Genomic DNA, 26,508 nt, shown 5'->3' with positions numbered 1-26,508 from the left:
ATTAATCCAATAGGGAATCAATAAAAACAATCTTAAGGTAGGAAATCCTGAGAGGCAGTCATCAAGAGTAGGGATTAGATGGAAATTTCTATATCTCCAACGCAAAGGCTGTGATAGAAGAATTAATTCTTTCCTCAACTATTCCACAGCCTGTAGAGCATGCTGGAAAAAGACTTACTGCCTTTCTTTGCTTTCCAATTGAATTCTCTGTGTTTACTCATGCTGCAACTGCTCTGCAAGATGAAAGGTGATTTAGTATCATCCTGATAACTGTGATTTACTCCCAGTGGTGTCACAATTCTAGCTGGTTTACAGTTGTGATGTCCGAACAAACTCAGTTTGACTACAGGGATTCAATTCATGCCTTACCTTTGCTCAGGGAATCAGCCACACAATTCAGTCACAAGAGCTTTTATAGCAAAGATAGAGAGGATTTAGTTAATCTGGATTTATGAGAACCAAGCTGCTGCCTCAAACTCTGGATGAATCTCACCACATTTTTCTATCTCCTTTGGGAAAAAAAAAGATATTTTAATGTGCATCAAATGAAGATTATATAGACTGCCTGTAGCGAGTCATTCCTAGTGGGTGTCAATGGAAACATATATAAAGTGGGCTTGCCACTATTTCACTCAAATGGCAAAATTGCCCAAAGACAGCAATTTTCTCTGATTTGCAGTGTGACAATAAAACCCATGGAATGGTTCAGTTTGTTGCTAAGGTAGTGTGTTGCTAAGGCAACAGGATTGCAGCACATGAAACAGAGGTCATGGAATCTAGACACTGTCACTGAATAAAAAGATATGTCCTCTGCTAACTAGCAGGCTTGTATTTTCAAAAGGTGCCAAACTTCCATAGGCAGTTTGAAAAAAATCACAACCTCCATTCATCATGGCAATTTTCCCCCCCTCAGACGGTACCTAAAGGAGGAGGATGATAAAAGGTACACTTCCCAGTGAATGAGTCTTTGAGCAGAGCATAATGTATACACCATTTATATAGCACTTTTCATTCCTAGCTTTCAAAGCACTTTATTGAGAAGTGTAACATTATCCCTATTTGACAGAAGGGGAAATTGAGACACAGAAAGATTAAGTGACATCCTAGAGATCAAACACCAGGGGAGTGGCAGAACTAGGAATAGACTGCAGGCCTACTAAATCACAGCCCTGGGTCCTATCCCATGCTGTCCCCATTGTATGCTAATTTCCAAAATAAAAAGCTATTAACGTATTTGACTATTTGATTGTTATCTATACAATAACCACTGAAAGGATAATAGACAATGGGAATCACCTTATGACAACAGAACGTTTCCTAGGGTTTAAAGTCGTTGGCTTTTTCTTGTGGAAACATTTCTACAGATAATTGTCAAATGAGCCCGGAAGCAACAAATTAGATCTCTATATTTAAATCAACACTAAGAACGGCAGAGATTAAAAAAATAAAAAGCAGGTTTAGAGTTGCAGACTTGTTAATGAAGGTTCAAAATCTACTATATTATCATATGATGAACATCAGAAACATACTGAAAAGTGGAATCTCATTAATAAGACTTGTGGCAAAGGTAGAGACAGCTTTGCATTGAACTAAAATGTGCCTCCTACATTTATTCTCTAACCCAACTAGGATATATATCCCTCAGGTTTACGATGCTGAAAGTTGGAAATGGCAGGGTAAGATACAGAAAGTAGATATTGAGTTATTCAGTTACTACGACATCTTATTTTTGATGTTGAAAAACATCTTTTTGCTGAGACGGTTAGCGCTGTACACAGCAATGGAGTGACTGTGACAATGGTAGTTTAGTTACATGCACTAAGGGCCTGTAAAAAGTTGAGATCTTATTCTTTTAACCATCATTTGAACAAAGTGATGTAAAGTGACTGCATGGCTCATAGAACTTTCTAATTTAAGTACACCTCTACCCCGATATAACGCTGTCCTCGGGAGCCAAAAAATTATAGGTGAAAGTGCATTATAGGTGAAACCGCATTATATCGAATTTGCTTTGATCCGCCGGAGCGTGCACCCCCCCCCCCCCGGAACACTGCTTTACCGCGTTATATCAGAATTTGTGTTATATCAGGTCGCGTTATATCGGGGTAGAGGTGTATGTGATTAGAAGTGTCACACAGCATCTTAGTGGGATCTCTACTACAAAACAATGTGTGTGTGGTTTATATCACCACTTTGTGAAGCTGATAACGCTAATAGGATAACTCACAGAATACTACAGAACTGCTAAGGACTGAATGCTATTGAGTCAATAGGATTATTCCCAGCACTGTTTTCCTCTTTCAAATAAAAATCAGTTATTTGTTTTCCAGTTACAAGAGAAAAATTCCTCAGGGATCTTAATATTTTGCAAGATAAAAAACCGAGGATGAGAGAAGAATTTTGTGTACACCCAAATTAAAATGTCAATTTCAAAATGAAACTCTCCAGTACAGTGAAGAAAAATAAAATCAGTGGAATATGTTACTTTAGAACTTTACATTAAAAAAACTGAACTGAACAAAGGTAAAAACCAAAACCACCATCCTTTATTATTTCAGAAATACGGTCTATGATAAAGTAAATAATATTTTAAATATCTAATACCAAATACTAACAACAAAGATTGTTTTGCAAAGATGAAATTCACCACCTTTCGGGTTTTCTGATATTGTCCCTCAGTACATCTAAGACCTGGATAAATTAGCCATTGTTCAAGTTTAGTCTAATACAGTACAGCATATTTGGTGCAGTTTAGAATCTTTTGGTGGAATATTCTTGTTTACTGTCATAGCAGAAGAAGCAATTAGTTGATATTTCGTAAAGCTGTCCCCAAGAATAATCCTCAGGCATCAGCAACACAAAAGCCCAATAAGACCCTGGCAACGGGCATGTCTGGGTGCACTAGAGGTGCAGGTATGTTGAACTTGCCACTTTCGACTTTCTTACAACTTTTTCCTTTTCCTTCAGTGACTTTTCCATTTATGAATGTTTCCTCTTTTTTATTGCCTCTGCTTTGACGGCCAAGCTCTTTGCACAGATTGTCAGGACCACAATTAGGACTCCTACCAGGAAAGTAACCAGAGGCCAGAGAAAGCAATGCAAGAGGACCGTCTCATCGTGGGTACGCCTAAGCAGCACATCATCTGGTCTGTAAAGGAGGGAGGAAAGAGAGGAGGAATACATTATATATATCAAACAGGCATCAATTCATCCTTCAATGGAAGGCATTTGACCTGGAAACAATAATGTCATTTTATTTGTAACAGCGGTAGAAAATGATTAAGTGGATCATTCCAGTTCATCCACCACTTTAATTTGCAAATATATGATTAACATTCATGGCATTCTGCCAGGGTGCTTCATCTGAAGTATTTTGCAGAGAAAAACCCATTCAGATAAAAATGGTCTGGGATTTTAGGTTATCATATAAAGCAGTGAAAGATAGCACAATGTAACAATGTCGGAGCGTGATTTACGAAACGCGGTAAAATGATCATTTAATACAATAAACCAGTACTCTAATATGCAGGTGTCAAATTGCATCAAAATGGGGTAATTACTTTAAAATGTAATTTAAACATTCTAACTCATGAACTTTTAGCTTTGACCCCACTGGGCATGGGGGTGTGGAGAGAATTAGAATGCTTGAAACAAAGTATTGGTAAAAGTCAAATATAACATAGGCAGGACCTATGCCAGTACCACCCTTTTCCCCATAGTTCTGCCACTTGTCTGCATTAGGGGTTTGCTACAGCCTAACTACCTCTGTGGATTGCCATCAATTGCTCGAATCGAGGCAAATTCCTAATACAGACAATGCCTTCTTCTCATCCCTTAACTGCTACAATCGCCTAGTACAGGGTTTCATGGCAGCAGACTCTATCAATCATACTGAGTAGTGTCTATCTGTGGTTTGCTCGTGAAAACAAAACAACTGCCAATGGAAATGATGGAGTAAACTTTTCAAATATGCCTAAATCCCCTCAAAAGTCACGGGAACTTAGGTGCTATTGAAAATTTTACCCTAGGAAGAGGCCAATTCCATTTCCATAGTGACCAATTCATTTTAATGGTCAGGTCTGTAGTAGGTTTGTTAATTTCCAATAGGGAAATCTCAAAAGGTTTAGAAACTCAGTTTGGATAAAGTACCTGAAATATCAACTGTTTATCTGCACCTCCCAAGTCTGAAAACTTGGTGTGGAAATCTTATGGACAAGTTCTCCCATTTCTACCGCTTTCTGCTCTCACTGTAATGATGGTAATAACCTTAAATCAGCCTCATGATACCTGGACAGTTCTGCAATTTTTGCAATCAGAGCCATAAAGTGCAGAAACACACATACAAATAACTATGAGAGGGGAACAGAACTTTTTCAAACTTCAGAAAAGGCTTTGCATTGATGTTGGTTCTGACTTTTCTGGACATCTCAAACATTACCCCTCTGCACCAGTGCCACCTGATGCTTGTCTTCCCATAAACTGCTCTGCTTAAAATACTAACCAATAACTTGCATGTTGATGTTATTAAGCCCAGTAAATTGAATATAGCTGGCATGGTTCTCCTCTCAGTGGTTTCAATCAGACGCACCCTCACTGAAGTCAGTGGAATTATACTGATAGAAAACTGGTGGAAATGAGATGAGATCTTGGCCCAGTGATTACAACCCTACTCATCGGCTGCTGATCCTCTTATTTCCAGCTATACTGTCACTTTCTGATTATTATAAGACAAACAAACCTCATACTTCAGGGTCAGGAGAGTCGGGACGAAACTCTTTTGCCTCTTCCCCACATACCTCGCTGTGGAAATCATTAAATATATTATGGCTTTTTTTCCTTCCCTGAAACATCCCAGCCACCAGAAAAGACAGAATTCCAGGCTAAATGATGGATAGTCTGTGTTGATATGGTAACCCCTAGAGTCCATGGACATCACACTGAAATCAGTGGGAAATAGTTAGTTCACTGAATATTAGCCCTTTGGATTTGAAGTTCATGATAGTAGGGTCAGTGTCACTATACATTTACACAGTGCCTAGCACAATGGGGCCCGGATTCTGCCCTAGTGCAATATAAAAAAATAAACAGCAGCAAAAGAACTTGGCATATTCAGGAGAACAGCTAGTGAAGTGCACTCTACTGGGTGTTCCTGGAGCATACTGAGACAGTAAATTAGTTACTATAACTATAATACCCCCCCGCTCAATATCGGATATTTGAATGATAGCACACATATCTAAACTATTTTCTCAGAAAATACTATGTTGTTTTTGGTCACACTTTGTACCTACTGTTTGACTAAACAGTGAAATTTGACAATGAATGGTTAACAAAGAGCATCCCCACTCTCGGATCTCAACTTGCAAGGGAAGTTAAGACTAAGTATTTTTTTTAAAGTGGGTACTAATCAAAGAATAAGATAAATAGAACAGTGAGCAAGCAAACTTGAAAACTGGATTCAATTAGGGCAATGAAGGTGTAATTAAAGAAAGCCAGACTTCCTTTCAGTTGTGTCCTGTCAGAGAATTTGGAACGCATTTGTACAAATTACAGGAGTGATGAATTGTAACTTTCATTATAAATAGATATTTAAGTCTTATGCTTGATCTTTTAAAAGTTTTCCATACAGGAAATGAGCCAAAGGCATGCTAAGCATTTTCTTCAATCCCAAATACCTGTGCAATGTATCCAAATACTCAGTAAAAGTCCTATTTTTTAAATCTGTATTATTTTTACTGTATAATTGTCTGTGTACATGACATGACACGTTAACATGTTTATTATATGTAAACTGACATGCCAGGCCTAAGTACATGCTACTGCTGCTCTGACTGATTTTTGGAAGGTTCTAAAATACAGAATATAGAGAGCACCATTAAAGGGCTCACAAATTATTTAAAGGGCTATTATCATATGCTTATACATGAATCTACCATTTTATATTTGATAATGAGGAAAATGAACACAGAGAATTATAAGAATTATATGAGCCCCCTCTTTAAATTCAGATGTAAAACAATGAGCTGCACTCAAGTTAGCAACTCCACCCAGGTCAATTAATGTGTAAAAACATAGTCATGAAGCTAGAAAGAAGGGCACAGGCCCCGTGAGTGTGGGGTGTTCCACTGAAAATGAGATGTGAGGTTGGCTGGGAAACAATTGTTGTGGGTATGGCCACAAGAGGGAAGTTTAAAAAAAATTGTCTGTCTGGGTATTCTGCGTTGCAGAGCGAAGATGTGATTGCAGCACGGGTAGGCATAGCTTTTATCTAGCTAGCATGGGTAACAGTAGCAGAGTCGATACGGTGACGCGGTCTTCAGCATGGGCTACCAATCTGAGTCCAAGTCCTCTGGGGACCCTGGGTATGTATTTGGATTGCTAGCTTGTGTCACTACATCTACACTGCTTTGGTACCCATGCTAGCGAAATGAAAACTAACACACGTATGCCTACACATGCTGCAATCACGCCTGTGTTTTGCAGTGTAGACACAGCCTCTGACATGCTGCCTGCAAAAGGGTCCCAGGGGAGGTAGAACACCTTCCAGAAAAGTAAGACCTTGCTTATTTTCCTATAACAGATGTAAGAACAGTTTTTGTGGTGTACAACCAGATATGTTCTGTATGCCATTTCTTTGGTTTTAATTTAACTTCCCCTTCTCAAAAAGCTCTGGTTTTACTACCACCCTGATTTGAGGCTGCTTGGAGATTTCACTCAGACTGCCTCAAAGAGCTGAGGCCACCTTCAGCCTTCAGGAAGGGGCAGTGAAGGAAGAATGCCTGATGCCTACGCTGCTTGGGATTCTTGGTCAAAAGGGGTCCAGACTATGGCGTCTTCTCCCAGAAGGTGTGGCCCTGTCAGGCTGCAGTCCTAAGGCGTGGGAAATGGTGGGCACAAGCTGACACTGTGTGGGTGGAGAGCACGGAATAAGAGAGAAACCCCCTTTTTCTTTCTTTCTTTCCAGGGTAAGATTAAGAGGAGGGCAAAAGAAGACTTTAAAAAGGAGCAACAGCTCAGAGATCGAAGCAGAGCAAGAAATCTCAATCTCAGCATAAAAACCTAAACAAAGAGCAGCTGACAGAGGCACTCTGTCAATGGGACTGTGAGCTGCAAATGCGAGATATGTTGTATGACATGCCAGGGTGCAATCCAGACCAGTGAAGGGCTGTGTCATCCCTGCCCTGCAATGCTTTGCTGGTGTAGCTCCCAAGCAAGCCACTCATAAACAGCATGTAGGTCACATCCTGAGTGTCTGTATACAGCTGCAGTCCTGGGTCAGCAATGCTGACCCCAGCAGTCTGTCAGTAACACACCAGCCATACTCTGGCTTCCACCAGCCTGGGTTACTACCTGCAGGGTAACCCCAACACACTCCCACTCTCGAATTTTCCCCAAAACTGTGTGTTCTGCACTGTCCACTCCTCTCCTGGGCAGTCCAGGTATATTAGGTCAGTCGGCCTTCTAAGGGGATCGATATACAACAGTGTGTTACCCTAAATGGAGTTACTCACACAGTTCACAACACTGGATTAGTTTTGATTAAAGAATAAAACAAGTTTATTTAACTACAAGGAAACAGCTTTTAAGTGAGTACAAGTATAAGGCATTAAAGGCAGAAATAGTTACAAGAGAAATAAAATGCTTCCTACTACTAAAACTAAACAAAGTAGACTTGGCTCCTTACCATGTGTTTCCAGTAACACTGATGACCAAACTCTAAGGCCAGGATCTGATGCCAAAGTCCAACTGCTGTTCCTTGTGTCTTCTGGGGGGTGGGTGGGGGGGAGAGATACCTTGGAGTGGCTTTGCCCCTTACTTTTATAGTTCAGTCACCCTTTGAAATGTATTTTCCTGAGGGTTACCCTAGATAAAGTTCACTGCTGCTGTGAGGTTGGTGTCAAGGAGTCTGTTGGTGAAAGAGGTTCCATAGTGCTATTTGCTAAGATGCAGATCTTTGTTCCTGCCCTCCTTCCTTGCCAAAGAATGGCCACTTGACAAGTGACTGCCCATCAGCTCTGATGACACCTGGCTAGAGGGGTCAGCTTGTCCTTAGTCTCTGAGAAACAGGTTTACCCACTCCCCAGACTTGTCTGGTAAACACATTTCAGTCATGATTTCAGCTTATGGTCATAACTTTATATATATAATGTTGCTATGCACATTTCACCATGATATTACTGACCAGCAAGTTATTAGTTTTCAAAGCTCATACCTCAACTGCTAGAAGAGGGCCTCATCCTCCCTGATTGAACTAACCTCGTTATCTCTAGCCTGACTCACTCTTGCGTGCATATTTATACCTGCGTCTGGAAATTTCCACTACATGCATCCGACGAAGTGGGTATTCACCCACGAAAGCTCATGCTCCAATACATCTGTTAGTCTATAAGGTGCCACAGGACTCTTTGCTGCTTCTACAGATCCAGACTAACACGGCTACCCCTCGGATACTAGTTTTCAAATGATACCTTATGAGGCATATTTTGTACAAAGATTACAATTATTTGGAGGGTGTGAATACAAGAGTGCATTCCATCACACCTTGAAAGTCATCAACCAGGTTAAGATGGGCCATTAAATACTCCAAAATCAGGGATTAAGGAGAGGAATAGATGTATTGACCAGAAAACCAAGTGGATCCAAAGAACTGAGCAGGAAGCTGATGAGCAACAGGAAGACCCTGACGACAGAAACAGGCAATGAATAGAGTATTCACAACCACTAAAGATGCAGACGGGGACCATCCAGGAATGCTGGAACCTGGTGTGGGATATGCTCCAGCTGGAGAAAAGAGAATGTAACCGCAGAGAGAGAAATTTGCCAAGTGTCAAAAGGAGCATACAGCATATGAGAATTAGCTTCTGTATAAGGAGAAGTGGTGCAGGCACAAGCTGGGAAATCAAGAGAGACTGTGTTGCCAGCATCTCGGTAAGTGGAGATGGGAAACCAAACGTCAATTCTCTATACAAGAGGGATTATAAATTGGTCCCCAAATAGAGGAACGGGGATGTAGATGTTTTCCCGAAGGCCTTTGGAGGGGGTGTACCTTAATCTGAGGAAAAGAACAACAAGAATGATGCTGAATTTGCAAGTCAGCTGGGAAGAGCATCTCAAAAAGTGGCTGTAAAGGAATGGAGTTTACACTACAGAGGAAATGTTGCAGCTAATGGGAACAGAACAATTTTACGAACTGTGTACCTTAGACTTGAAAACTTGGATTGGTGATCCCTACCCTGAAAACACTGAGCCAAGTGACCAAGCTAACTGATCACTAAGGGCCAAACTTGGATAGCCCTCCTCACACTGAGTAATACCTTGCCCCACTAAAATCAAATTGGGCTATTACTGGAGCAAGGTTCTTCTGAGTGTGGGTAAGGCTATCACAACTTGGCCCTATGGAACCAGCTGGCTAAGATTTAACTTGAAGCTGGAGTCATGCTTTTAGGAGCTCGACTCCAACAGTGACTTTTGTTAACAAACTGCATTTTTAAGTAAAACATAATAATTGAAGCCTAGAAATATGATGTAAAAAAAAGAGGAAAACAAATAAGGGAAAAAGCAACAATTTTAGAAAGAAGATCTGAATCAATCAGAGTTAATTAGACAAATTAATCCAATATCAAAATGTCATTAGTGATTTGTTCTGAGATTTGTCCAGGAAGGTAGAATTTCAACTCTTCTCCGCTTTTGGTTATCCTTGGGCCACAGAATCAGCCTGGGATGAAACTAATCTTGAAGAAAGGCTATTTAATTATCACACAGAGATGTTCCAGTTATCACTCACTGAATAAATCTGTTGTGTGTACAAAGGACTTGGGGGGCTTGTTTTAATAAATTTGTAATACATATGAAGATTGAGGAAAGTAAAATGTTTACAATCCCTGGGGCCTCTTATAGGAGATTCTGTAATAAATGTAAGTAATAAACTCTACTTGGGGAAAACATTCGTAATGCCACTCCTGAATTTACGATCCTGTCTGGCTTGGGGGATAAAGCCGATTTACTACAGTGCTTTATTACAGTGGGGTCTACCGGCAGCACTCATGGTTGTACCAATTATTAGAATTAAACACTCCCACTACTGCATCAACTCACTGTAGGGTTCAGCAAGAGTCGACGTACTTCTTTTACGTTGGCATAAAATCCTAAATTTTGGCTCTAAGGCACGTGCAGTGGGAAAGTGGAGCTATGCTGATGGGAGAGCATTGACAGGACAGCGATGTGCCTGTATGTGTACACGTAAACACACCCACCCATGCGCTTCCCTAGCTACACAAATACAGACAAGAGATGTCATGGGGGGGCAAGGGGGGGAAATGTTCAAAGTGCCCCTCCACTGACACTGATGATTTGATCCTTTAAACTATTCATTTTCTTATGCAATTTTTTCTGTGCTCTAATACTATAATAGGGGAGGAAGGATGGCCTGGAGGTCAGGGCATTAGTCTGGGACATGAGAGACCTAGGCTTGATTCATTGCTCAGCCACGGACTTCATGTGTGACCCAGTGAAAGCCACTTAGGCACTCTGTGCCCCAGCTCCCAATCTGCAAAATTGGGACAGTAATACTTCTCTACTTCACTGGGGTCCCAGAGAGGAGACAGGCACCGCTAGGAAAAAAGCAACTACCCACTAAAACATCATGAAAAAAAGTTACACACTTATGGAGTTGGTCCTGGGATACGTAGACATAGGTATATGGTAGGTTAGATACAGACAAATATAAAGTCTTGTTCGCTAATGAAAGCACATTCCCATATATGTCTGGGTACAACTGTGTGGTAGTTGCGATGAACAAGGCTCAAAAGTTCAGAGGTCTGTTGTGATAATTGGCTCCCCAACAGAATATGCATTTTAGTGACTAACAAACCATGCATGAAGCACTTGCATGTACATATTAGAAAAATAAAGCAGCTACCGAGAAACCTTTCCTATGGTAAAGGGGAAGCAGGGGTGTCAGAAGCTGTCATTCAATCCACTGCTTGAAATCCCCTTCAAGTTCAATAATTTTCCCTAAAAGAGCAGAAACATGAGCTTAAGAAGGTGTAAAGGAGCCACACAACTAGGGGAAGGAAACAGAGAAAATTAAAAGAACAGCTGGTAGAGTGGGGCAGAGAATATACCGATTCTTGAATTTTTGATGAGATCCTGGCAATTACAGGCTGCTAAGCCTAATTCAGTATCAGGCAAATTGGTTGAAACAACAGTAAAGAACAGAATTATCAGACACATAGATGAACACAATATGTTGGGGAAGAATCAACATGACTTTGGTAAAGCGAAGTCATGCCTCACTAATCTATTAGAATTCTTTGAGAGTGTCAACAAGCATGTGGACAAGGGTGAGCCAGTGAATATAGTGTACTTGAACTTTTAGAAAGCCTTTGATAATGACCCACATCAAAGGCTCTTAAGCAAAGTAAGCAGTCATGGGATAAGAGGGAAGGTCCTCTCATGGATCAGTAAATGGTTAAAAGATAGGAAACAAAAAGTAGGAGGTCAGTTTTCATGGAGGAAAGAGGTAAATAGCAGAGTTTCCCAAGGATCTGTACTTGAACCAATACTGTTCAACATATTCATAAACAATCTGGAAAAAGGGTGTTAATAATGAGGTGGCAAAGTTTGAAGACAATATGAAATTACTCAATATAGTTAAGTCCAAAGCAGACTGCAAAGAACTACAAAAGGATCTCTCAAAACTAGATTACTAGGCAAGAAAATGGCAGATGAAATTCAATGGTGATAAATGTAAAGTAATGCACATTGGAAACCATAATCCCAAGTATATATACAAAATGATGGGGTCTAAATTAGTTATTACCACTCATAAAGGAGATCTTGGAGTCATCGTGGATAATTCTCTGAAAACATCTGCTCAATGTGCAGCGGCCATCAAAAAAGCTAACAAAATGTTAGGAACCATTAGGAAAGGGACAGATAATAAGATACGAAAATATCTTGATGCCACTATATAAATTCAAGGCACACCCACACTTGGAATACTGCGTGAAGTACTGGCCATCCCCCTCTCAAAAAGATATATTAGAACTGGAAAAAGTACAGAGAAGGGAAACAAAAACGATTAGGGGTGTGGAACAACTTCTATATGAGCAATTAAAAATACTGGTACTATTCAGCTTAGAAAAGAGATAAATAAGGGGCAGGGGATATGATAGAGGACTATAGGATGATGAATGGTGTGGGGAAAGTGAATAAGGAAGGGTTTTTTACTCCTTCACATAACTTGAGAACTCGGGGTCACCCAATGAAATTAATATGTAGCAGGTTTAAAACAAACATAAGGAAGTACTTCTTCACACAATGCACAGTCTACCTGTAGAACTTGTTGCCAAGGGATCTTGTGAAGGCCAAAAGCAGAACTGGGTTGAAAAAAAGAATTAGCTAAGTTAATGGAGAACAGGTCCATCAATGGCAATTAGCCAAGGTGGTCAGGGATGCACCCCATGCTCTAGGTGTCCCTAAACCTTTATTGCCAGAAGCTGGGACTGCTTAACAGGGGATGGATCACTCCATAATTGCCCTGTTCTATTACTTCCCTCTGAAGCATCTGGCACCAGTCACTGTCGGAAGACAGGATACTGGGCTAGATGGACCAATTGGTCTGACCCAGTATGTCCATTCTAGTGAGTCTTTTCGTCTTAAACAGGAAGGGGTAGCAGTGGGGGCAGAAAGACATACATAAGGTGTGAATGACAATAATGGGAAGAGAAGGAGGAGTGCTATGCTTACATGGTAGAGGGAGGTTGAGGGAGCATAGAGAAAGACCAAACAGGACAGAGGAAATCAGATTCTTGTTAGTCTTGATTGTGTCATGCTATGTAGTTTGTGGCCCACATACACAACTCCTTCTCTTGTTTTCTGGGTGATCTCTTCCTTCACTCATAGTGGTGTTCCTCCTCAGCAAGAGAACGATAAATAACTGCCCCTCCTAATTCCAGATCTTTAAATATGTAGGTGGGATAGTAAAATCACCCACATAGTAGATATCTCAGTTGCCCACATAACCCCAGACACTATTCTATTATTTCCTTGTGTGGGACGACTGTTCTTCTGGCTATCCTCGCTGGTTTAAATCCTGATCAGTTTCACTCATCCATATCAGTTTGCTACTTTCACCAGTTGTCCACCTCGGCACAGTAGGTACCAAATTCTGACAAGTGCTACCAACTGGACCAGGCACAAGGACTGGTCATTGCAATACATTTTGACAGGTGACAGACACCCTTCAGGACTTGTTAGTAGCAGTAAAAAAAAAAAAAAAAAGGTAATTGGTTTATTGTAGTTGGCTTTTTTTATTTGTTTGAAATGGAAAAGTACATCATGGTTAATGAGCATCATATGTTGTTAATGAAGCAAATTGTGAGACAGGAGTATCTTATGAATTCCTAAGCACCTATTCTCACACTTACAAACAATCTTCTTCCTTCGTCTGTCGCTATTATTTTGATATGATCATCCTAGCCTCAGCATTGCCACTAGTCTTCCAATGTGCAAGACAATGCTTATTTTTGTGCAGCAGTCCCACATCTTGCAAAATTGGCTTGCAGGACAATAAAAAAAAGTCTCTTAATTTATTTTCAGGTGTTGCAATGTAATGTTACGGTGTGCTGCTGCTGCAGTTTCTACAATACCCGATGATGTTGCATTATGTCATGCAGCTCTGCATCCGTGTGAACACACACTAGCAATATTTTAAAGGAGATCTACATAGGATTTAAAAAGAAAAATCCATAATATGGGTGTGTGTCCTTTTTGCTTCTTTAGGATGTATAAAGACCACCAGGTTTTTTTAAATGGGTGTGCCAGGCATTGTGCTTGTTTTTAAAATTAGAAAAATGAAGATGTCAAGTCTTATCTTATCAGGTTTCCATGGGAAGGCCTCTTGGAGGGTCTGCAAGTTCTCACACCTTAGTTGAAAGTGTAGGGGTATAGAATCTCACAAACAAATGTATAGTGTTTTCTACAAGACCTACCACCATAATATCTATATACTTACACATACTATGTACAAACAACATATAACAGCTCTTCCACACATGGGGGGGGGGGGCGGAGGCGGGGACTAACAAAAATTGCACACATTCACGTTTTAAAATCAAGAACTACGTTTTTCTTTTTGTTTTTCATGTATTTTTCTGCTTCCCAACCTGTTTAATTAGATAAATAAAACCTAAAAATAATATACCCAACCAAGCATTTCCCTTTCTACGTATTTGACCTTTCAAAACTCATTCCTGTCTCTAAACGAAAAGATATGCGATCAGATCAATGCTGTATTAGTGAGTTTATTTGCACTTTAAACATCTCTAAACCACTTTGTTGTGAACCTCTGTGTGACACCTTGGCACCCCCTTATTCCCACTGTCATGTAATTAGGATATGCTTTACACAAAGTATGCCCTGTGAGGTATCATTCTAAAAGTCTTGATCTGCTAGACATTAATATACTGTTGGATTGTATTTGCTATCATTATATGTGAAGTTATGAAGTTTGGCTACGTATGTGTTACTGAAACATGTTGTGAGGTTGAAAACACCCACCAGCAGTCTTTCAGGTACAACAGTGAAAAGGCCAAACAATGTTAATGGCTTATTGAGGAAATGCACACAAGCACAAGGATTACCCCAGGAACTGTGGGAAATGGGAGGAAGATATAAAAGAGGGAAATGACATCATGATGGTACCTCACTCTCCCTACAACACCACACCTGGAAACACCTGAGGAACAAAGACTGAACTGGGGGAAGTGATAGACCCAGGCTAAAGGGATTTCTAGCCTTTGTATGAAAACCTGGGAAACCCAAATTGCAAAGCAAAGGCAGCTTATGCCTTAAGAATCTGCCAGCCCGTTTATCATTCAAGATGAGAATCTGCTAACTCATACCCTACCTATCTAGTATGTTAAGCTCAGTTTGTGGGGTTTTTTATTTACTAGGTAATCTGCTTTGATCTGTTTGCTATCACTTATAATCACTTAAAATCTATCTTTCTGTAGCTAATAAACATATTTTATGTTTTAATCCAAACCAGTGTGCATTTGACTAAGGTGTCTGGGGAAAATCTCAGCTTGGTTACCACAAGTGTGCATGGTCCTCTTCACATTGAGGGAGAGGCAGACCAAGTTTTAAACCCATATACTGGCCAGATTTGACCAGGGCAGGACGGTACTGCTCTGGTGTCCTAGGCTGGGACGCTGGTGGTTAGAGAACCTGCATGTGACTGCAGCTGGGTGTGTCCCTACCTGTGTGAATGCTGGTGAAAGTGCAAGCTTGGAGGGCTTTGTAACTTGTCACAGCAGCACAGTGTGAGAGGGAGCCCAGGCTGGTGGGTCAGAGGGCTCAGTGGTACCCAGTTCCAGGTGGCACCCTGGGTGGAACCCATCACACTCTCCTTTTGCTGTATGATCAATAAGAAGAGCAATGTCAAAGGCAAAAAACTATAATGCATCTCTGGTACTTGTCAATAAAATTTAACCTAATATAAAATGCAGTTATCTTAAGAAGCAGCACCTTAGTGGTGAACAATCTTGAAAGTAATGAAAGTCAGTGCAGTGAGATAGCACAGAACGAAGGTGTTTGTGCGCCAGCACTCTGGCTTCAGTGCATACTCCAGTCTGAGGTCTGCCTTTAGCTCAGAGAATCAGCTGGAAGGTCTCTGACACTTTTCTGAGACCAAGATCCCCATTTCCAGCCCATGAACTGAATCCACAGATCCTGCTTTAATCCATCCATCCTCCTTCTTGCTGTTTACACTCTTCAAATATTTATGGAATTGGGTCCCCTTCTTCCCTTAGGCCCTGGCCCTACAAACACTTATGCATATGCTTAACTTGACTCCCGTGAAGAACCCCATTGATGCCAATGGTACTAAAGGTAAGCACAGGGGTTAAGCACTTCCAGGATCAGGGCCTAACCCACACTATTCATATCAGGGTGGATAAAAATCAACATTTTTTTTTAAATTAAAAAAATCTGATTTTTAAAATTTAAATCAGATTTTTTGATAAAATGCTTTTTGAGGAAAAAACCTATCTAAAATAGTTTTAATTAAGATACATTATAGCTCAAAGACAAAGACATCTCATCATGGAATAGGGATTATAAATTCTAATTCTATAGTATGAGACAATACAGTCATGTAATGTTTAAGAAAAGTTTTGCAAATGAGTTCCAATAGTTCATGGATTAGGGACCCAATTTTATGGAGTTCTGGGGGCTTCTGTATAAATTATTCAGGTTAATCTTTCTATCTACCCAATGGGGCTCAGTCTAGAAGATACCATCAGAGATGCTTAGTTTTGCAGTTCTCAAACTGTGTATTTGTTTCTCTAGAGATAACATGCTTGTTAACAGCAAAAATGTTTTAAATAAATAATATATAGAGGTGAGAAATAACAGACCTCAACCCTATTGTCCCTCTGCAAATTTGTGTACACAGAGTCAATCCCTTACCTCTCTCTAAAAGTGCAAAGTTTCAAAAAGTTCAATGAATAGATTGTTGGGGACGGAATAGATCTGGGCAAGATCTGGAGAAGTCGTCTGGAGATAAATGTGAGAAGGGAGGAACAGGCATTCTCTCACTAGAAGGGAAAACCTATAATGGCAGCAGGCGGTAAAAGAGACCCAGTTTGGGAATATTTGAATGAAGTTCCTCTACCTGTGGGTAAAACAGGCATGTGTGCAAAATGCAAACAATGCAACAAAGAAATGCAAGGCCTAGTTGCCCAAATGAAACAACATCATGAGAAGTGTTCCTTCTTAGGAGGAAGCTGCATTGAAGATGATGAAAGGAACATGTCTGAACATGCAGGAGCTTTAGGTTGGTAAACTTTTTTATGTCATACTTCTTTCTTAAGGACTGCCTGTGTCCCTTCCGGACTATTCTTGAATTCTCATGTTTGAGCAAAAAATATAGTTGTTATTCTATGGTACTATCATTTTAGATGCAGTTGTGATAAAAAATAAATAGCTGAAATAGGCAGATCTTCCTTTTATAATTTCACCTTTAAAGTAGTACTGAGTGTCAGTGAATGCACTGAGTAATACTAAATGAGCAGTATCGTAATAATTAAATAACTGCATTGACTTATTTTGTTTTAGGAGAATCCATCCTCAACATACAGGATTCTGAAGACTATCGAACTTCAAGATCACCATCATTTTCTATAGTTACAGAGTTATCTGCCAATGATAGTGTTTCAGTCTCATCATGTATGTCACATAGCCACAGTATACCACCTGTAGCAAAAAGAAAAAAAAAAAATCTCCATCATCCAAAAACAACCATAGATAAGTTTGTGATAAGAACCAGCAGATTACAAAAAGAGGTAATTGATGAAAAAAGTGCCTGGTTTGTTTATGCAATAAACTCTCCTTCCTGTATGATTGAGAACCCACACTTCATTAACATGGTTCAGTCATTAAGACCAGGATACAGTCCACCCAATAGAGCAGATGTCGCAAGCAAATTGCTGGATAACGAGTATAAAAGAGAAATTGAGCAGTGTGCAAAAGGTCTAAAGGGTAAAATAGTTAACTTGAGTCTTGATGGGTGGAGCAGTGTCCACAATGTCCTGTTGTACGTGCTTGTGTGACAACCGAAGAAGGGAATGTCTTACTTACATAAACAATTGGTACATCAGGAAATACACACACAGCAGAATACTTACAAGAAGTAGCAGTAGAAGCTAGAACAAACTGTGAAAAATTGAGAAATCGTTTGGGACCCAAAAAGGCAGGATAGCTTGTTTTTCTTTTCCAGATTATGAACAAACAGGAAAATGAAGGTGAAGACGACTGAGTTAGCGGCAGAAGCCAATATTTTACGTTTCTCATGTTGACCTGGCTGACAGGCGATTTAATTTTGGTTTGTTTCTTTTTAAATTTTCATTTAATTATTTTAGTTAAAAACAGTTTTAACAAAAACAAACCTGATTTTAAAAAACTTGAATGTTTAACTAAATTAAAAAATTCATATGCTTGTTTTGTTAAAATATTACATGCTTGCTGTTGAAGAAAAAAATCCAGAATACATAATGTTGATTTAGTTAAATAAAGCAATTTAAATGTCTGTCTGGTCATGTTCTCCTCCTAATACAACCTGGCAAGAAAATCCTCCAAATATTAATGATTAACCTGTTGAACTGGACATAGTTCACCTCCCAATGACTTCATAAATATCTGCTTCAATTACCTTCGGTAAATGAAATAACCAAACAATCATTCACTGTCTGGTATAGCTGTAAAACTAATCTGAAAAGTTTTCAAAATAAATCACTTTAAAAATGTATAGTGTGTAGCTTCTAAAAATGAAAGCTACCTCTATCTCTGAGTTGTGAAGAATATGTATTAAGATTATAACAACCAACAAGAATGCACTTTTATGTAGAAATCCATGATTAAATCGAGTCTTCCTGATTCATATTTAGGCTTGGGAGGTTGTTTGTTTGTTTTTTAAATCTTTTCTTATGCCCATCCCAGCAGATATATAGTCATTTTTCATTGGAGGGAATTCAGGGAAAAGCAATCTGGCTGTACATTTCTGGTAATGACATGGTGCAGTTTTACAGATGCAGTCTCACCAAGGATGTATAACACTTACTCCTGGACACATCATGACCAGAAAGATACAGACAAACAGGAAAAGAGAAGAACAACAATAATCAATGCATGTACCTGAGAAGGGAAAATATATGCGGAGGTAAATTGACTGCTTTAAGCTAAGAGAGTTATCTATCCCTTGATACATGTGTAAGTCCCACTACTGCTAATGGGAAATACAAAGACACCCAGAAAGAAGAAGAATTCCCTAAGTAGAGTTACCTAAAGCCACAACTCTCCACTTTGTAAGTATGAAAGAATGAAAAGTGATAGTTGTGTGAACATACATTAATCAAATCTAAGGCTCATTTCCTCCATGAACACAACTCCTCACAGTGAAAATGGTAGAATTCCTCCCTCTTTTGGGAAGAAACACAAATTTGTTACAAGTAAGGATTTGGTCAGTTTTGGTAGCAAAACAAACTCAGCTTTTGCAATGTAGTGAAACTTTTTCTGGGGCAACTGCCTTTTGGTGTCACCAAAAAATTCAACAGCAAAAAACTAAAAATACTTTGTTCACCAGCAATGAGAATTCTCTCACACATTTTTTACCATCAAAATAAAATGTTTTCAAATAGTTTGCTTCAAACAAGGCCGATGGAGAGCAGAGGATGGAAAGGTTTTGTAAATATTTCTAGCTATGCAAATGTAGGCAGTGACTTACCTTAGATGCTTGTTAAAATAACACGTAAATGGCTGTGAACCCACTTCAACTTTCCAGTATTCCTGCCAGTGAGTGACAATTTCAGAATTCTTCTGATTTTCTCTTTCACAGGGAGGAATGTATGAACACTGTCAAAACAGTTTCCAAAATGAAATTATTTCTGTACTCAACAATACAAGACAACATTCTCTCTGGATTTTCCTCACCAAATTCACACATAGTGATAAAGACTGAACGTATGGATGCAAGTCTTCAAACAGAAGGGAACAAAAAGTTAGATGAACATCTCTTGTTCATTAATTGCTCAATATTTATGTTTTAATGATCAGTTACAAAAGAATGATTTACTATGTGCTTTACTAACTTTACTACTACCTGCTCTCTCTCTCTCTCACACTCCTCCATCTTTCTAGGAAACATGCTAATGTTTCACATGTTGAAATTAAAAAAGACAAAAAGGAGAGGATTAATTTTCAAGGGGGTTCTAGCTAGCTGTACCCATATTTTGAAAACTAGAAATCATTACAAACATTTACGACATGTACAATCACACTTTCCGTTTAACAATGTAAGAATAAATAAATAAAAGAAATAAATGTCAAATTTTCACCAACAGATCTCAAAATGCTGTACAAAAGATAGGTATTACCCCCACATTAATAAATACAAGGTTTGCATGAAACAAGCACAGGATGTTGAAATCCCAGTTCAGCATAACACTTTAGCACGTGCTTAAATCACACTGAAGTCAACAGGATTTAAGCATGTGTTTAAGTGCTCTGCTGAACTGGGGCCCAGATGCCTGATTCAAAGTCTACTGAAGTCAATGGGAGTCTGTCCATTGACTTTAGTGGGCTTTGGATCAGGCCTTAAGTGACCTGTTGCAGGTCACAGAGGAACAGAACCAAGTGTCCTGCTTCCCAGGCCCGTATTTAATCACAATGCCTCCCTTCGTACCGCTTATACCTTAAACACATATTACTAGAATTAGTACCACAGTTTATCCTTTGGAGAAATATTTATACCTCAGTGCACAAGCATAATTCTTGTCATTAATAGGCATCCCATCCATCCAGGAGAGAGAGAGAATTCACCCTTTCATTTTTGAAATTCAATAGGCAAAGGTACACTACAAACACTTACATTGCTTTGTTAACATAAGCAATAGTGGAAACATTTTTATTTACCTTCCCTCCTGCGAGAGGGTACTGAGTGTGGACTCACATGTGCATAGCACAGTGTGAATGGTATGACCTGTGTCCCTTTTAAAATTGGGAGCTGTAGTCACAGGACATATGACTAGGAAGAACCATGTGACCAACAGGAAGCCGGATATAGGATTTACACACTCTTCTGTAGGGGTAGCAGACAGGAACCCCAGGCTCAGGGGAAGTCCTAGTGCAGGTCTCTCTACAGTAACCTGAAAGGACAACTAACAGGGAAGGGTCTGTCCTCCCTCAGAACTCTCATTTGAAAACAAACACAGCTGTGAGGAAAGGGTCTTGATTAGATGGCTGGTGGGCACTTTTCTTCCATCCCATCAGTGAGCTTATGCTTCCACTCTACCATTGAACTACTTCACGCTGTACAGAGCTGGAAGCCTGTCTCCATTATATCATTGTGAATTTTCTGCAGGTAAAAACAAGTTCTTAGGTATTCATCAATCTGATCAAGTAAAACTTGGTTATTTCTGTCAGCATCCACACTTATTTTTGATAAACTCCTATATTCTAACCTGGAACAAAGTGCAAATTCTCACTCGTTTGTTTCAAGTTAAAACTTGCCTTTTTCATAACAAAGCACCCCCATTTTCACAGCAACACATTTGCTGTTGCTGTCATGTAGAGCTCTTCACATCCTGGTGCTGAGAAGAGAATCCTACCCTAAGATTCTTTTTCAGATTTGTATTTTTAGAAATAAGTAGCATCACAATGACTATTGTTCTGCAGATGCTGAAACAGAAAACAAGTGTTTTCTTGCTTTTTGTTATTTCAAATTTAAAATCAGTTCCCTTGGCCCACAACATTTCTTGGTTCAATAATTCAGTTTGGGAGTTTGTTTGGCAGTGACCTTTAGGACTACCACATCCACTAGAATTCTTTTAGGGCCTGCTGGTTGGTGGAAGGGTTAAGACTTGTTAGCTTGATAGCAGGGCGTGTTCTATTTATGAGGGTTATTGGGCATGAGGCTTCTGCGCCTTTCTGCCAGGCTGCGTAGACTCTGGTTGAAGCTAGGAGATTTTCTTTGGGCCATGAACTAGCATAGGCCCCTGCCATGGGAGTGAGGAGAAAGGAGGAGTGTGCTTGTGCTGCCTGCTGGGCTATGTTCATTCTGTTGCAGTAATGCCTTTTGCCTGGTGTAGCATTTGAGCTCTGTTGAAGATGTTTGGAGGTCACTCCTTTTACCATTCTGTCATCGTCTGGCTCTGCTGCATTCTCTGCTGGATGAAATTTACAGGCACATCCCAGTGTTTGACAGGAAAAGTGAGCCACCACGATTTCCTGGGGAGAAAGTCCACCCCTCCCCCACCCCCCATGCATGAAATTCCTCATTTCTCAATCTGGCTAAATTGACATGGCTCACCTGTACCAATCCCACCACTATAATTCCAACATGAAGATGGGAATTGCCAAATGAGGTAATAATGGCTATTATTTTTTATAAATATCATATGCACCCTAGTTCACCTGGTTGGTATTATCCTGCGTGAGTTCAAGGCATTAAATCAAAGGAGGATGGCAGAACGGAAACAAATAGGTAACAACAAAACAATGGCAAAGATAAGGTATGTCCAGAGAAAACCAGGGGTCCTTGAGGAAACAATGGGGAATACATCAATCAGCCAGGCCCCAACCAGGCTGGTAAGGTTTACTCTTCCCATTCCTGAGGCCAGGATCAAAGGGGACACTAAACCATTAAAGCATCCAAGGCTTAAAAGAGTAAAGGGGGTTGACTGAGTTGTTGGGGGCTGCTCAAGGAGCATCAGTGAGCACTGATAGGAATGCAACAAGACACAGAGACCATGCTGCAGCAGGACAGTCTGTGTCTTCCAACCCTCAGATGACGGTAACTCGGCTGAAGGGAGCTTACCAATATGAAGATACAGGTAAGGGGAAATAGGTGTATAGCCTTTTTGTTTTATCCCTTTGTTCAGTGTGCTACATGCCTTTGGGTGAATGACTAAATAGTGCTTTGTTCTAAAAAAATTGGTTTTGAGTCACTCTCATCAGCTGTTACAGGCTCCAAGACAAAAAGGGCTAGAAGGTGCCTGTGATGGGCTGGATCACAGAAACCCCTTTGGGGCTGCCAACTGATGTGCCAAGACTACTTCTGTCCCTGCTTTCCTTGCCAGCTTGGGAATCCAGCACCCCGTCTTGTTGAGCCAGACATGCCAGTCTGCTCCAGCACAGAGGGTCTGAACCACGTGCCCCAAAGCTGCAGACTTAACTGAAAGCAACTTAAGAAGCGTTCCTGTCTTTAACACTCAGATGCCCAACTCCCAATGGCGTCCAAACCCCAAATAAATCCGTTTACCCTGTATAAAGCTTATACAGGGTAAACTCATAAATTGTTTGCCCTCTATAACACTGATAGAGAGATATGCACAGCTGTTTGCCCCCTCCCCCAGGTATTAATACATACTCTGGGTTAATTAATAAGTAAAAAGTGATTTTATTAAACACAGAAAGTAGGATTTAAGTGGTTTCAAGTAGTAACAGACAGAACAAAGTGAATTACGAAGTAAAATAAAATAAAACAAGCAAGTCTGAGTCTAATACAGTAAGAAGACTGAATACAGACAAAATCCCACTCTCAGAGGTGTTCCAGTAAGCTTCCTTTTACAGACTAGTCTCCTTCTAGTCTGGGTCCAGCAATCACTCACACCCCCTGTAGTTACTGTCCTTTGTTCCAGTTTCTTTCAGGTATCCTTGGGGGTGGAGAGGCTCTCTCTTGAGCCAGCTGAAGACAAAATAAAGGGGTCTCCTAGGGGTTTAAGTAGACTTTCTCTTGTGGGTGGAGTGGAGACCCCCCTCCTCTCTTCTATGCAAAGTCCAGCTCCAAGATGGAGTTTTGGAGTTACATGGGCAAGTCACATGTCCATGCATAACTCAGTTTTTACAGGCAGTAGCCATTGTTTACATGCTACCCTGAACATCCTCAGGTAGACTTATGTGGATTGGAGCTTTCCGAGATTCATTGTCCTTTAAGTGTTTCTTGATTGGGCACTTAATTTGCACATTCCTTTCTCAAGTAGCTGACCAAATGCTTTACTAAGGCTACTTAGAAATCAAGCAAGTACACAGCCAATATTCATAACTTTGAATGCAACAATGACACATGCATACAAATAGGATGAATAGATTCAGTGGATCGTAACAGGGGAGGGATAGCTCAGTGGTTTGAGCATTGGCCTGCTAAACCCAGGGTTCTGAGTGCAATCCTTGAGGGGACTACTTAAGGATCTGGGGCAAAAATCTGCCTGGGAATTGGTCCTGCTTTGAGCAGAGGGTTGGACTAGATGATCTCCTCAGGTCCCTTCCAACCCAGATATTCTATTATTCTATGATAACCTTTACAGAGATATGTTACATGGCACATGTAGCATAAAACATATTCCAGTTATGTCATACAGATACATTCATAAGCATATTTCCATGAAGCTTTACGGGGTGCACCATCACAGTGCCAAACCCAGTTTAGGTTGCAGCCTCTGAGCTTATCACCTGTGTTACCCGACAGCCCCGAAATCCAGTCTAGGAGTAGTAGGACCATAGGGCTCCACCCAGAGAGGGATGAAGGCAATGAAACCTGCCTCCAAAGGGGTGCACTTAAGAGGAACTGAAAGGAGTCTGAAGTGTGATTTGCCCCATAACCGTGACAGTCAGTAAAATACTTGTTGCCCTGTTGCCAGATCTTTAGAGAAACTGCTGCCATCTTTGTACTATATAATTCAAGAAGTGTGGGGGGGGGGGGAAATCAGTTGAGAGGCTTACCTCTTAGTGCCTGCTATATAGCATTAGTGAGAAAAGTTTGTCCTACCTAGCAACTCTTGGAGCATTATTAATTATTTGTAGGGCCTACAGGTCCCAATCAAGATCAGGCCATCATTGTGTTAGGCAAGGTCCAAATGCATTGTAAGAGACAGTCCTTGCACAAAAGAGATCACTTAGACAAGCCAAACAAAGGGTGAGAACGAAATTAGAGAAGGAAGTAAAGTGACTTGCCCAGGGTCAGTCCAATCCACCAGACCACACTGCCTCTCAGCTTCCAGTGGAAGTTGAATTTTCGGGACCTCCTTCACAACATCCCAGAAAATTGGGCCTGTTGCTTCCGTTGAAGACAATGTCAACTCTCTACAGCTTCAAGGGGAGCAGGATGGGGACCATCATTTATGGAGAACAGTTTTTTATTTTAAGAAAATGTCACACAAAAGATGCCCAATAAGAGAAAGAAGTTTCCTGCACTGCTGCTCTATCACTTCCTCTAAGCTGTGACAGGATGTCTTCCTGCACCAGTTATTTGATCACAGTACTGCTACTCTTCTCAGAAGAAAGTGTTGTGTTTTAAATAGCTGGGGTCATGCTGATAATTGTGTTCAGTGAAGACTAGCCAGAGAAAACTTAAACTCACAACATGATTATCTGCTAGATTTTTTTTTTTGCCCACCCCTGCATATTTCCTTCCCTTTTTAATTACCTTGCTAGGACATTCCATTTTATAATAGCATTGGAATATTGCAGCCAGCGACTCGTGGCCATCACGGCACGTCTCCTGGGACAAAGGGCTCACCATCACTGAGTACCTTATAACATGTGCTGTAATGGTTCCATAGTTTTATGCAGTTTGCTAAGTACTTCTGTACCTGTATTTTGTTTGTATCTTCCCAGCAGTATTGCTCATAAGCAAGAAAGGGAATGCTGCATAGTGGCTATAATGACGCAGTAAGGCTTCCCCGAATAGAGTATTTTTCAGTGCTGTCACTTGTAATCAGACAAAGGAGATTCAGTGTAAATTCTCTAGTTTCTACTAAAATTAGAGAGTGTTTTACCTGAAATCAAGGACCCTGATTATCCTGTCCATTGCTCACAGAAACCGATGGAAGTTGTGTGTGCCACCGAAGGAATGATCAGGCCTTTGTGTTTTGAGTCAGAAAACCATCATTAGGCTTTGATCATCGTGCATCCCCCAAACGAATGGGTAGCCTTTAGATAAAGGTCAGTCCTGATTCTGCAGCCTTTACTGACATGAGTACTCCAAGAGGGTTGATTAATCTGGAGTGACCCACATGCTTTGCTGTTAGAGAATTGCTTATAGAGCTAAATGCAAAATTCCCTCCCTCACCCTCCACATACTGCATGAAATCACAAATACTCTTAATTAGCAAGTAATATATCTAAGGTGTTAGAAACTAAAAAGGGGATTTTTGGATATCTTATGATAATGTGTGGCGTTATTACAAAAGGAGTAATGCCCATTTTTGGTGGAAGTTTTCCACCCCACCTTCCTTGACCTTAGTCCTATCTGAGTTTTGATGGAGCTGAAGGATAAACTATGCACTGAGTATGAAGATAATGAAGTAGAGAGATTTTTGGAAGTTCTGTTGGTGCACGGCTCCATAATCACACATCCTACAATGTATTGTAGCACATATCAGATTATATAATTCAACTATGGTCTCAGTTACACAGCATCAGCTAATGAAATTCCTCCCTTATTTCAAAGCTTTGTTTGGATAAATGACTCGGGATCCAATTCAATAAAAGTGTTAGGGAACAGATATAAAAGCTTGGAGTACATACAGGTATTTTAGTAGAGCCCTACCAAATACACAGTCCATTTTGGTCAATTTCACAGTCATAAGATTTTAAAAATAATCAGTTTCACGGTTTCAGATGTTTACATCTAAAATTTCAGTTTTGTAACCATGAGTCCCAACCCAAAAGTGGATTGTGTGTGTGTGGGAGGGTCGTAATGCTATTGTAAGGGGGGGCGTGGGATTGCCAGCCTTACTTCTGCAGCGCTGAAAGCAGCACCCCTGCCAGCAGAGCTGGGCAGCCCGACAGCAGTAGCTGCTGGTCAGACGCCAAGCTCTAAAGCCAGCACCACCATCAGCAGCAGCGCAGAAGTGAGGGTTGCATGGGAGCATGGGTTACCATACATCCGGATTTCTCCAGCAGCCTCCTGCCCAGTTTGGAGCCTGACGGCTGGGGCCACAGCCTCCC

General features: G+C 40.4%; 1 protein-coding gene across 1 annotated transcript in view; it reads right to left on the bottom strand.

Moving 5' to 3' along the window:
• Window positions 1-2,524: 2,524 nt before the first annotated feature.
• The window catches only part of KCNMB4 (potassium calcium-activated channel subfamily M regulatory beta subunit 4), a 35,808-nt gene continuing 11,824 nt past the window's right edge, over window positions 2,525-26,508 (bottom strand). The window contains exons 2-3 of the mRNA XM_054026388.1: window positions 19,286-19,413; window positions 2,525-3,148 (exon numbers count right to left, since the gene is read on the bottom strand). Of these exons, the coding sequence (XP_053882363.1) occupies window positions 2,980-3,148; window positions 19,286-19,413 (297 nt within the window). The 3' untranslated portion in view covers window positions 2,525-2,979. The remainder of the gene's footprint in view (window positions 3,149-19,285; window positions 19,414-26,508) is intronic.

The sequence above is a fragment of the Malaclemys terrapin genome, chromosome 1, assembly GCF_027887155.1.
Source record: "Malaclemys terrapin pileata isolate rMalTer1 chromosome 1, rMalTer1.hap1, whole genome shotgun sequence".
NCBI lineage: Eukaryota > Metazoa > Chordata > Testudines > Emydidae > Malaclemys > Malaclemys terrapin.
The sequence above is the reverse complement of the archived record's forward strand: the minus strand, read 5'-3'. Positions and strand labels throughout refer to the sequence as shown.